The sequence below is a fragment of the Electrophorus electricus genome, chromosome 23 (genome assembly GCF_041902795.1).
Source record: "Electrophorus electricus isolate QZ-2024a chromosome 23, ASM4190279v1, whole genome shotgun sequence".
Lineage (NCBI taxonomy): Eukaryota > Metazoa > Chordata > Actinopteri > Gymnotiformes > Gymnotidae > Electrophorus > Electrophorus electricus.
Genome location: NC_137519.1, coordinates 3148385 through 3162500, shown reverse-complemented (window position 1 = coordinate 3162500; position 14116 = coordinate 3148385). Strand labels below are relative to the sequence as shown.

General features: G+C 45.3%; 1 protein-coding gene across 3 annotated transcripts in view; it reads right to left on the bottom strand.

The window, feature by feature from the left end:
- Positions 1-13463, bottom strand: part of sh3bp4a (SH3-domain binding protein 4a) — a 25450-nt gene extending 11987 nt beyond the window's left edge. For 2 of the 3 annotated variants that reach the window (XM_027022985.3, XM_081706310.1), the window contains exons 1-3: positions 13370-13463; positions 5489-5758; positions 2991-5356 (exon numbers count right to left, since the gene is read on the bottom strand). In XM_027022985.3, coding sequence (XP_026878786.2) covers positions 2991-5356; positions 5489-5606 — 2484 coding nt within the window. In that variant the 5' untranslated portion in view covers positions 5607-5758; positions 13370-13463. Of the gene's footprint in view, positions 1-2990; positions 5357-5488; positions 5759-9128; positions 9427-13369 lie in introns of all 3 variants that reach the window. The other variant, XM_027022987.3, reaches the window with a different exon arrangement.
- Between the last annotated feature and the right edge of the window lie 653 nt (positions 13464-14116).

Here is a 14116-nt window from a genome sequence, read left to right as displayed (position 1 = left end):
TACAAGTCAAGTAACTTTACCACTAAGCTACCACTGCTTGGAAGTAAGAATTCTGAAGAAGAATTGGAGGCTGTGAAAACAGAGTAACTGAAACTGCTCAGATTGTTGACTTGCATGCAAAATCCAAAGTTGGGACAGGTATTTTAGTAAACATTTAACCTCCTGATGATCTAATCATTTAACCTTCATTGTATATTGATGTGTAAAGGAATCCTCTCCATAAACCAAAATATACTGAATAATCTTGCCTTTAACTATTTGCACCACTTGCAAATTGCATGGAAAATGAGAATAGCATAGGCAGATCACAACAAGAAGGGAGTTTCTGAAGTTTCATGAATTTGAAGTCTCTCGTGTACAGCCACACGGGACATTGAGCTGCATTAGCAGAAAGAAGCACTTCGTTCTGGTGCAACTCCTGACAATACATACACCATTACATGTCTGCAGAGGTCACCTGTCCAAGACCTACTGACCATTCATCTCCATTACATGCACAGTCCTCAAAACACTACAACATTCATCTAGAACAGGTCTATAGAGGTAAACTGTATTAGAATCGATGTTCATTTTGGGGGGATACTGTGAAAATCAGGCATTTGATGGAGTGGTGACTTACAGCAGTATTTCATAAATGGTGGTGTTGTCCTCTCTTATCCACCATTCTGTTATCCAAATTCACAACGCAAAAAAAAGTGCACGCAGTTGGTTCTTGGCTGCTAATGACCCCTGACCTAAACGTAACAGACCCAACTGCACTGGGCACTCTCACTTGAACCTGTTAATTCTACTAGACTGAGAGCATCATACCTGCATTACGGTTTATACCGGAAGCTTTTGACACCTGGTTTTTACACCTGGTTTTCTCTCCTCTAGCTGCTCAGAAATGCTCACTGTGCTTACCTCATGTATGTACTTTGCAGCATTGGCGATCATGTTCACTAACACACGTGAAAAGCAGAGAAAACCCCTTCAGTCACAGACCAGTGTCTTCCGAAGTTTATTTTCTAAGTATGCATATAAACAGTAAGCTTCAGGGAAAGCAAGACCCACTATCATTAGGTGAAGGCAAAGGAGAACCCGACGTTGAAAATAACTGGTTATGAAGCACTATTGCCTAGACCAGTAGCAACTCACGAGGCTAAACACACTGAAAATTCCCATGCTTCATTATTTTCATACCTCTGAAATGTCATCAGACACGAAGACTATGAACATTATAACAATATGAGCACGGCGAACAAATAGCTAAACAATGAACAGTAAAGGGAGGAGACTAAAGTGTGTAAGAAAGCACAGGCTGTAATTTAAAGATAAGTTCACTCTCACAAAGGACAAGCATCTATCCTTGTGCATGCCAGCAGGAGAAGAATTGCTTCATCTCTTCTTGATAAATGTGGCAGTTTTACAAGTACAACAGGCCGAAGATAATGAGGCTTTCTCTTTCCATGTACCCCTATCCGAGACCTTCTCACGGGCAAATGAAAAATTAATGAGGTGTCGCTTCCCGAAACTGTGGCAGACCACCCACTCAGGTTAACTTAGTGGAACAATTTACTTTTAATAAAAGAAAGAAAAAAGTGATCAAATGTAGATTCCTGTTACCTAGATGCCTTAAGGAGGTATTGCTGAAATCCACCAGAACGGTAGCTTCCAGTGGCAGAGGAAAACCATTCATCTGCTTTTAGGAAAAGATGGTTTGGAGCAATCGGAATAATGATGCCTTATGACACAGAGGCCATAGATCTTCCTAGAAGCCATATAACCTTTCTAACCAATGCTTTTACTGCATTTGAAGCTTCTGCTGTAATAGAATCAGCAATGCGAAAGGCCATACAGGCTTAACAAAATGTCCCCTGTTCATTTGTCCCAGACAGACGAGCCCAGCAGGCTTCAGTTCAAAGAGCTGCTGTCTGTTTTCGGCCGCCATCAGCTCTGAAATTCAGAAGGCACCTTCACTCTGTGAGCTGAAAGTGCTGACAGAGAATGCTACATCATCTGGAACTCCTGAGGAGCTCCCTCACGCAGCAAACCTCAAATCACTTCTGCTGATGCACCGATGCGAGTCGAGTCTACTCTTGCTTTAACGGCAGGCACTCTGCTTTTTTACGCGAGGCTGCACTAGGTGACAGAGAGTCAAACCAAAGCCAACTAGCCAACCCTGGCACAGGGTGCCAAATGCAGGCCCATCTGAGAGGCAAAGGTTACACTATGCAGCGATCGCTACACGTGGCCTCTTCAAAGCCAAGAAGATCAAGCTGACAGAACTGGATCTCACCACATGCTTCTTTGTGAATGGGTTGTCAGTGAACAACTATGTTGTAATGTGGGGTATACTGCATGAACCATTTTGCAGGTTGCAATAGTGAAGTCCCCAGTTTCTCTTCTAAGATCAGCAAAATGTGGCTAAAAGGGCTAAGATCAGCAAAATGTGCTTTTGGGGGCACCTTTGGCTGTCAGCAGTGCTATAACGATGATTGGGTAGTTTTCTCACCTGCGTTTTCTATTAATTTCTTAGGATTAAAACAGTAGAGTAAGTACCAACCGTGGACGTTGGCAGTTAACAGTGCCAACATATGCAGAAGTGATTACAGTGTATTTCCCTTTGGCAGGATGGTCTGAACCAGCCAAGCAAATGTCTGCTATCCTTGCAGATTTCCACAGTTGTGCAGATAAGAGACTTGGACCAAAGCAGCCAAGTGCACTCTCATCAGAATTAGCCTGCAAGGCTTCTGCGCTAATCAGTGAATTGCAGATAAGGGGCCTTAAATAAGGCAGACAAACCTAAGAGGACTTGCATCCAGACACATACTGCATCATTTGTATGAAGCAGGACTTGCATATGGATAATATAATCAAGCATAATCACATTCAAATGTATGCACACCCACATGCATAACTCTTCCTTCCACAAACACACACACACATACACACAGGCATATGGACACATACTTATACGGAGCAACACTTTCTGAATATTTACAACTTACTGTCATTAGCTCCTTCTGAAAGGATTTTTTTTCCTTGATCTCCACGTTGTTACAATCCTCTTTGAGCTTCTCCAGCACAGAAGCTACTCTCTCTGGTTCACTATCCAGCTCTGCTCTGCAGAAGTAAGACAGGGGCAGATTTCCATACCCCAGGGCATCAGCAAACGCTCTCCAGTTTCCTACGTTCTCCATCAAAACGGTCCTCACAGAGGCATAGATGTACGTGAGAAACTTGCAGGGTTTAAGAATTTGATCCAGCAGCATCGCAGTTGTGAGGTCCGGCCCACAGAAGTAGATGGGCTTCACTTTACCCAAAACAAGGACGTTTTTCACGTGCACAAGTCCCGTCTTTCCTTGGTAGTAACCGATATACCATTCTTTGGTCCACAATTGTCCTTTGAGTTTGATCTTTTCTTCGCTCAGCAAAGCAATCACGTCACCCTTCTTGTATTCCAGCAAGTACTGGTTCTTTGTTTGCCTGATCACCGTCTTGATCAGCTTTCCGAATTTTAGGTTCGTAACGCAGCGGTCTTGGAACTGTGGATATTTGGTCGTGATGGCCAGGGGTGACAGAATGATTTTGCCCACTTCCTTCTTCTTAAGGAATCTCCGCTGCCCGTTTGTTCGCATTCCAGTTTTAGGCGGTGGCTGTGGCGTCTGAACGCAGAACTGTGCCAGGATGCAGTCCTGATCGTCCTTTACCTGAACCCGCAGGGTGAAATCGGACATCTCGTCTGCGTTTCGAGACGTGATCAGATATATCAGCCGACTCACTTTGCCAAGTTTCACCTGAAATCCTCTTACTGTTCGTGCCTGCTCGCTGGCTTTCACCTCGTAGTTGGCCATGTTGGAGTACATGCCTATTTGTAGGTCTTGAGGCCTACTGAGGACAAACTGATGCTTTCCCCACAGCTGTAGTGCAACGGGGGGTGCAGAATGTGCCTGCGTCCCAACGTCTCCTACGAGCAGAGTCTTTGGAGCACAGTCGTGTCCAAAAATGGCCACCACAGTTTTAAAGGATGGATGAATGTGCTTAGGTCCATATAGACCCAGAGTCACTTTCTTCATCACGTGATCCCACACCATCGAATTAAATAAGATGTGTTGGGACTGGACCACAACAGCAACATATATACATGGTTCCAGACTATCCAGCTGAACCTGAACTGTGTCACCATGTATGTAAGCCTGTGGGACAGGGATGTAGGGACCCTCTTTGCAATCACTCCTCACACATATAACCTTTGCCATCTGCCTACTCTCTTTCTTGACATCTACAGACACCTTCATCTCCAAGGTTATGAACGACTTTATCTCCATGTTGCTCAGCTTGATCTCAACTACGGGGCTGACCGTGGTGCATCGATCGTTGTTTAGCTCCAGTGGTGGATCCAATAAAGCTTTAATGGATATTTGCTGGGTGTCTCCTACAGCAACATGGCCTTCAGGGACATGAATACTGATACTAGTGTCTGGCAATTGGATTGCCCTGCCACAGCTGTCTAGCTTGCACACAATGTTGGTCTCCACTGGCTGTGTTTGGCCCCAGCCTGGGTTTTGACCCAAGGAATCAAGGTCATGGCAGGACCGTGCCAACTTCCTGTGGTTTAGCCAGGCTGTCCTGAAGTCCTCTCTGCTCTGAAACTGCTCTGGAGAGGGTGCCTTCAGACCTGTGAAGAATTCTGACGAAGGCAGTGGAGGGTTTGACTGAGACCGTAGGATCGACAACTCCGACAAACTGTAGGATCTTTTGCTCCGGAAAAAGGGGTTGTCCTTACGGGTTATCTGCAATGATTCTACATTTTGGCTGGTGGGTGCAACATCAAAAAGACTACTGTCATAACCATTAATGCCATTGCTACTGGTAGTGGTGATGGGAGAAGAAGAAGGTAGAGATTCAAAGAAAAGCAGGTCGATACTGTTATGCTGGCTGGACATCTTCTTGTTGTTCTGGTTGAGAGCACCTTGCACCGAGCCATTGAGGAAAGGATTGGTTGAAAAAGGGTTGTTGTTGCTGTGAGGCAGAGGTGGCTTCAGGGACACTCCTGCCCACTCGCCCAGGAGATCTAACTCTTTGGCCCCCTCATCTGAGCTCTCTCCAAGATTGTCAATCACCCCACTGTCACTGAGATATGAGTTCCTATAGTTGATGGGTTGAACGTAGGCAGAAGGAATGTATCCCATCTCTGTATTGTTGTGGGCATACCACCATTCCCCACCAGATGAGTCTAGCACATAGAGGTGGTCACCTTTGGAAAATTTCAGTGTTGTAAAGCTGGATGGGCAGTAATCCTTGATAGCAACTACTTCCTGTGCAGTTCCAAAAGTGGCAGAGGTGTCCAGCCGCAAGGCACTGGGTGAAGGCACTAAAAAAAAGGAAATAAGAAAATGACACATACATGTTTACCGTACCCATTTAATCAAATAAATACCTTATTTGACAGTATTAGACAGTGGTCTAATACTTCGTTTATTACTGTAAGGTCATACAAACTGACCTTTGACATCTGTGAGACTGGCCTCAGACACGCCTTCACTGAGGTCAATTAGAGTGCCCTCCGACTTGCAGCGTGGCAGGATGTTGTTGTTGGTCACTCGAATGCGATGGGCAGCCATGTTTTCATTTGTCGTGCTCACGTCACTCTCCCATTGTTTCAGGTGGTACGGTCACTGGTGGTCCTTCATCTTACTTTGCACAGGCAGCAACATACAGGAAACCCTGTTCAGCCTTGTTTCATAGGACGCAGGCCTGCTGCACTGCTGTATCCCTGGAGACAAGCAAAATCAGATTTCGATGGTCATTAAGTTATAAACAACTTAGAAGGATTGTAATGGGCGGGTAGTGGAGTTTCACTTCAATGACAACAAGGGACAATATTACCATTTAGGGTGTGTTACTGAATGGGAGTGAAAGAAGAGAAGACAGTTAATTAGATTTCATTTTGGCAGCGCATTCTTTTCACGATGGTGTCTGTCCTTTTCCATGAAAAGCCCATGTATTTCCATTATTTTCTAAAAAAATGACTTTCAGACACACGAACATAACTTTAATGTATATAATGTGTATAATCACACATAAGAATGCATCATGCATCAAGATGGGGACTGGCTTTTGTGTGTTATGAATGACTGATAAAGTCTCTGAGTATGTGCTTTCAAACATTGTACATTTCTTTCTTTCCTGCAGTCCAGGGGGTACATAAACCTTGATTACTCATCAGTTGACGCCTTTGCTGAAAATTCCAATGTCAGTGGAAGGATGTGACAATCAACCACACACAACAGCCCCGGAATGCTAAACACTCATCTGAACACTCATCTAAACACTCATCTGAACACTCATCTAAAATTGTGCACAGCTTATTCCTAGTTACTTAATCATTCTACCAAATACACAACTCGTCGTAGGTTCCGAGGACCTTTTGGGGTACTTAAATGAGATTAGTCCAGATACACTGCCACACTGTGCTCATCACAGGCTACAGGTGCTTTAGGTAAGCAGTGGTTTGCCTTGAAGAGAAACATTTCACTTTTTGTGTGTGATTGCTTTAAATTGTTACTGAGGGGAATGGTGTTATTAATCTGACTCTGACATGACAGACATGCAGAACAGCAAAAGGATGAAACCAAGCTCTAATTAGTGAAGCTAAACTACCAGACTGCTCATTCAAGGTCAAGACTGTGGCATGGTATTTTGAACCACTTACGTGCAATACCTTATGTTTGCTTGGCATAACTAATTAAATGGCCAATTAAATGGCTAGGTTTCTCTCTTGAAACTTCTGGCTTCAAACTGCTCATTATAAAGTAAATATTTCATGGAATTGTGTAATATTATTAAACACATCTTCTATTCTTCTACCTGTTGCTAGATTACAGAAGCCTTCAAAATAAGCAGTCCTATCCTAACAGGCATGATTTTAAAAAAAGCTTTCAAACAGAAATAGGGAACGGGGACCCTCTGCGACCTCATACAGGTGCGGCTTCACAACATCCATTACATACACTTTTAATGGCTGGTGTGAAGTGGGTCAAAAACACACATCTTCTGAGTCCCCTCAGCGTCTCTTACTTTCACATGTAATTCATAATTCAAATCCCCTTGAGGGATATATTCACGGATAAAAAAAAAAGAAAACGTTCTTTCTAGGCTGAGGTGGAAATGTCATACCCGTAAAGAAACTGTGACTGACACTCGCATCTTTGCATCAACACACACACAAAAAAAAGTTTCATCATCGTGACATTCCCTCCAGCCACCGAGGTTTGCATTTTGAGCCGATTAGACGCTGTTTGTTTGCCGCTACTGACGATGAACACTTCAGTAGTTTTGGTGCCTCTGATGCTGAGACCACGGGCGGAAAGCGAAATTGATGAGAAGAGCAACAGGAGGGAGGCGGGAGGTTTAGCAGGCTTTGACTCTTCCTTGGGAATGTCAAACTGTTTCGATCCCATTCTGGGACGCCAACAGCCAACCATGCGGTAGAAGGATTATCGGGCAGGCCAGCACTGAGCTCAGTACTGAGCGCTAACATTAAAGTAATACAGTGATAGCAGGTAGATATGATGAAGTTAATATCAATCCTCCGTACAACTAAACATGAGCAAGGAAATAAGTATTGAATGGTCAGAATTTCTTCTGCCTCAAGCACAGGGCAGTAACCGTGTCAAATCTTCGCAAAGTATCATAGTCTCAAGAACGCTAACCGTGGACGATGGGCATGCCAACGAAATATACGGAGTGCTTTGAGTGCTCTGAAATGTGATGTCAGCTCTGCTGAAGCCAAGCAAAGGAAAAGACAAAGTACTTTAGCACTTCGCACGCTTCAGCCAGCTTTAGCCAACAACTAACCAACCAGTGAAGCTTGTATTACTGAGACTTGGCTGTATTCATTTTTGTTGAGGCTTTTCTCCTGTTCACAGCCTGTTAAACTGCGTGGTTTAATCTGCAAGGTTAGACTTAACCTTCCATGAGGCACTAGCATGGGCACAACAGTAGCAATTATTTCGTACCTTAGAAGTTGAAATCGTACAGCGTGATATCGGTTCGGTTCTCCTTCCTGCGATATTGCGGTGTACCTGTTATTTTGCCGAGAGGTCACCTGACTAATCCAGGTTGGTCAGAGCTGCAACAGCGCCTCGGGTCAGCGTAAATATGACTGCCCCTGACACTCTAGTTTTCAAAGTAATTTCTCCCTCTGTTGCCCCTCCGTCCCAGGCTGTTGCCCCGTTGACATCTAGAACAAAGGACTGTTTGCCCGGGTGAAGTGCAGGGCATCTAGGGGTCAGAACAGAGCAAGCTATTTTTTCTTTTTTTATGGCAGTGACCAGACTAGTTTCAAGGGAGTGAGCCAGAGCAGCCTGGCAGACCAACTGGTCGACTCTTCCAGAAATACCCGGACCATCTAAATATGCCGTTTAGCAAATCTGAGACCAAAAATGGGTGGGGGTGTGGAGGGGATAACGTGCATCCACCCCCAATGCTGATGCCCAGAGTCCTGGGTGTAGCTGCCGGGACTGCTTCTTACAGGGATTATGGGATTTAAGGCAAAGCGCGCTAATTTTTTAAGATAGCACAGCACTTGTCTGTGTGCCAACTCCGGACAGACAGGCACAGATTAGGGTGACGCCGTTCATAAAACCTATAACCTCAAGAATGAAAATGTCACTTTAGCAAGGGCAATTTTTAGACCAAACTAAACTTTTTTTTTTTTTTTTTAGCACAAACTTCAAAATTTACAAAAAGATATGAACCACAGGAATGGCTCTTGTGGGAACAAGTGCGTTTTGCTGAGGTTTATAAATAGGCTACTCTATTTAAGCAGCATTCCAAACGGCGTTCCAAACAGGTTCCAAATCTCATGACTGACAGAGAGGAAACAGGCAAGCTGGCTTTATGCAAAAGACAGCCTTTTGTTGAATTCAGCACTGAACAGATGGCTTTGGATTTAATGATTTAATTCTGTACTTTAAATTACATCCTGATAGTTTCAAAAGAGTTTATCAGACACTGGGCAACGTGTTTAAAATCACCAAGTTTAAACAATATACAAAGCACACGCAGACACACACACACACACACACAACAGAATTAAGTCTGGATTACTAACAGCTGAAGCAAATCCTTCAGTAAATTACCTGTGCTGCGTATGAACTTCAGCCACGGTCAAGCCTGGCTGTTGTGATCGTTTCCTCGTCTCTCTCCCTCTGTTTCCCTCTCTAGCTTGTGAACGCGTGTTAGCAGCCTGCCTCTGCCTCGCTGTCCGCCTTGATCACTTTCTGTCACGACCCTGTTAACTCCTGTTAAGTCTCTCCCTCTCTCCGCAGAGTTGTAACCTTTACGAGTCCCCACGCGGAGCGCAGAAACAGCAGATGCGCTTGGCGCGTCTGAAAAATGATGACGAGGGTTCTTTTGTTTCAAACTCCGCGTTCATCTCTGGGGAGGGAAGAAGAGCAGGGGCCTGTTTCAGCACAACTCCCAAGACACAGAAAACACAGACAGGGCTGAGGCACTTGCTATTGTCTTCCAAATTTAAGATTCAGGAGACTGTGGCTTTTGCAATCTCCACCCTGTGGATTCAGTTCTACAGCACAGTGTTTAAAAAAAAGAGAGTACTGTGCTTTTTGTGCCTGTGCTATAATTATATTCTATGGCTCTTTATAAACAAGTCTTAAAGGTGAGTGTGTGTGTGTGTGTGTGTGTGTGTGTGTGTGTGTGTGTGTGTGTGTGTGTGTGTGTGTGTGTGTGTGTGTGTGTCTGCATGTGTGTGTAGGTAGATGGTTCATAGTCAAAGACATGATGATGTCCCAGTGCCCCAGCACATCATACATCATCATAACTCTCACAAGTTAGTTTGTGTGTGTGTGTGTGTGTGTGTGTGTGTGTGTGTGTGTGCATGTGTGCGAGTGGGTGTGTGTGTGTGGGAGGGAGAATATCAGGGTGATTGTCGAGCCCATGAGGAAGGAGAGGTGGAGCCCGCTGTGAGCAAGCCAACCGAAACCATGGTGACTTGAACCTAATTATTACAGACACATGCTAGCACACACCAACACACACACACACACACACACACACACACACACACACACACACACACACACATCTCTGGAGACCAGACTAATGGAAAACCTATGAAAACTCTTCATCTTTCTCTCCTTGATGTGTTCGTGGCACAGTGCAATTTTACATTTAACACCCAATGTGCCCTGAAATGAAACAAAACCAGAGATAGAGAGCCCGCCAGTGGCGTTCGCTCTCCGAGGCAACGGGCACATATAATAACAGCACCAAAGACCATTTATTACATGACTTTGTCAGGAATAAGAGGCGAATAACAACAGCATGCTCTTGCAAAGGCTCAGTCCCCCAGTGCTAGCATAACCATCTGCACTGATTAATTAGCAGCATCCCGGCATGATGGGGTTGCGGATGCGTTTCAGCTTCTCCCCAGTGTCTTCCAGCACCACTGCAAGATGCATCGCTGCTCCCTGAAAGGTTTACTTCTGCCCTTAGGGCCTTGTCGAGAGAGAGAGAGATATAAAGAAAGTGTTGCAGAGAGACGGACTAACCAATCCTGTATAATTAACCTTGTACATAAACCTACTACTTTTTGGTTTGGTTTATAATATGGTAGCAAATGATCATTTGCTACCATATAATAATTCCCTAAGAAGTCATGTTAATAATATTCCAGTAAAATAACCACTGCTGACCTGAGAGAGAGGCAGAGTGCAAGGGAGGTCAGAGGTCGCACAGAGACATACCTAAGTACAATGAAACCCCTTCACGCTTGATCCCAACACTCACCAAGCTCCCCTGCACATGCTCAGGAGTCTGTCAGGCACAGGTCACATGGCCGATCACCCCAAACAGGATGACAGACCCGTTTTGGAACCATGTCACCATGGGTACACTTCCTTTCCAGGGGCGGTTAGCCTTACGCGGCTGTCTGAGAAAGGCCATTTAGCAGACACCTTAAACAGACTCCAGAATCACACTGCACGCTTCAAGCCTTAAGGTTTTAACTTATCTGCTTCATAGACGTGGAAAAGCCTCCTTAAGGAGCACGGAGGAAGGCTCGGAAGGGCGACACGTCCTCCTTGGCACTCGACAGTAAAGTTATGAGTATGGGAAAATTAAGACTTTACTACAGTTTCTTTATTTAAAGGACATTAAATCTGTAATGACCTTCTGGGTATAAAATACCCAACACCTTCACATATAAAGGTTGCCATGCTAGCAAAGCCTGAGACTGAATCTCCAGGGTTTACATTTGTTAAAGGGTGTGAGGAACCCAAAAGATCAAAGACCTGAAAGATCAATCGGAACATTTCTATAAGCAGGAGAAAGGGAAGGAGAGAGAGAGAGAGAAGGGGGGGGAGCGAGAGAGCGAGAGAGAGAGGAAATGCTTGTCTGATGAGTAGCCTATGTTTCCATGTTTCTCTCATATCTGTACTGTGGTTCCTGCAGTTCCTGCTACCAGAGCCTGGAATGCAGTTTAATATCAGTCTTAAGTGACTACGCAAATAACACAAGAATACTCATAAACTCCAGGCTGGGAGCTCTCGGGATCAGGCGCAACAATAAAGTCCAGTTCACTCCATCTCCTCACGAAGGCACGACTAGATCGATAAGCGAAACGCCGCAGCAATTAAACGAAATGTGAACGGACAAAAAGGCCTCCCCGCAGGTAAGCCAAACCTAGCTAGATCGCGTTCAAGCACCTGTGTGGCTGAGTTCGAGGATAAACGAGCTCAGTTGAGGAGATTAAATCCCCCCTGCTCCGAGCTACCCCGCCCCAGTCACGGTACTGCTCCGCGTCTGAGCCGCTCCACACCCGCTGGCAGCAATAATCGCCCACAGAGAGACGAGCAGGAAAAGGCCAGAGGGAATATAATTCCGGGTTAGGATGTAGGATGATAGTGGTTTTCTTGGCGCTAGGAGACATGTAACAGATTGTCTGTAATCACGAGTGTTTTGCGTTTGGCCTGGAAACCGCTGCGAGGCTGGGATAGCGTGTGTCGTTTGTTATGAACGCGGAGCGTGTGATCAAGACGCATCTGATTTTAAGATTAATGTTGGCTGTCTTTGGGCTGAACCTCACTGGACCCGAGCCACAATCTCTCCAATGGACAACCCTCGGAAACATTTAACTAACAGAAAAAATGATGCAGAATTCTGTCTGTAATTTCCTTCAATCCCATGCCATGTCACACACCTAGTTAATATTTAGCCTTACAGAATGTATTGAATCCTCTTTCAAGACAGACTAACACATTTATTCCAAGACACAAAGTTCTGCAATCCAGTCAGTGCGCGTTTACGAGAAAAGATGAAAATCCAGACGCTGCGATCTACAGAGGCGAACGGGCCAGAATGCGTCCTGGATTATAACAAAACTGCGTAAACTGCGGATAGTAGCAGAACACATTTATTTATTTATTTATTCCCGAGGCAATACATTGTTTATCAAGTTGCTGATAAATAGTTAATGGAGCCAAGAGTGTGTCTACGTCGTGTGGGGAGGAGGTTACAGACGGGCCGGGCTGCGCCACAGGTCGACCGCCTCCGTTCCAAATGCCAAAGGAACGTGGAGGAGCAGCGGGCAGCGCGTATAGGATGTCCCGACACTTGAAACGAATACGGTCGTTACCATCAGTCCGCCACAGCGCAGAAAATAAAACCTTTTTATTTAACTACAGAAGAGGCACCAGTTAACGGCCGGCGAGCGACTGGCGAGTAACGATCGCTTTTGACTACACCCGTATCTTAAATGATGTTTAAATTTCGGGTTGCTCCCCATATCACTTTAGCGAACAAAATATCTTAATATATATTTTTGATATTATTATTATTTGATATTGCTGCGCTTAATAGGCTATTCAAGTTCGGTAGTAACTTAACTAACAATCTCATGTACGGGGCGTCAAGAGCAAAACAAAAACAGCACAAATGATGGTGTTACAGATGCCTAACTAACCGGAAAAGGGGAAACTACTGGTTGAACATCTCCTGACGGGCACAGAAACCCGGTCATTATACTTAAATCAACCACGACGCACAGCAGGACAGTGTTCGTGGAAGTTGATGTTTTTCCCTGCTGCGGGTCGCTGCGTTTCGGCTCTAAATTACAGTCTTGATCTAAAAGTTACACAAGATGTTGTTACCTGATGCAACAAATAGCTTTTCTTTGCGCTCGCTCGGTGAGTTGGGAATAACGCATTCGGATGTTGGACATGCGCGACGTGCTCGAGAAAAAAAAACAAAAAAAAAAACCGCTCGGTGCTTGTTGGAAAAATAAGAAGCAACAAAACACACGATGGACACAAACAAACCCCTAAAGAGACGCAGGAAAAGCGCAGGCAAGCGCGATACTTACGCGGTCAGATATCGGCGGAGTGCCGGGACAGTACGTGTGGACTCATAGAAGCATGCACGACCGTCGACTTTACTCCGCCTGCTACTCCTTTGTGGATCTCTGGCTGGTTTACGCTCGCGCCAGGCAGGGGCTGGGTGACGTCACGGGCGGGGGGCGGGGGGGGGCGGGGGGGGACCTACGCTGGGTTGTGCGAGGGTTATGCGAGTGTGATTACTCGCATTCACGTTTACTCAACAAGGCTGAAAGTTTGGTGAGGTACGCAAAGTAGCGACCGAACGCGGTTCTTTACGTTATTTCTTTTACACGGGCAGAGGCGGAAAGGTGAGTAGCAGAAACAGCTCGTAGCAGCGCGCTGCGTGGACACGGGGAAGCTTTTACACGCAGTGCAACGCTTATGGGCGTCCTGAGAGAGAGAGAGAGAGAGAGAGAGAGAGAGAGAGAGAGAGAGAGAGAGAGAGAGAGAGAGACAGCAAGAGAGAGACAGACAGAGAGAAAGAGAGAGAGAGTGAGATACAGAGAGAGAGACAGACAGAGAGAGACAGAGAGACAGAGAGAGAGAGAGAGAGTGAGAGACAGAGAGACAGAAAAAGACAGAGAAAGAGAGAGAGAGAGACAGACAGAGAGAGACAGAGTGAGAGAGAGAGACAGAAAAAGACAGAGAAAGAAAGAATGAGAGACAGAGAGTGAGAGACAGACAGAGAGAGACAGCGAGAGAGAGACAGAGACAGAGAGAAAGAGAGAGAGAGA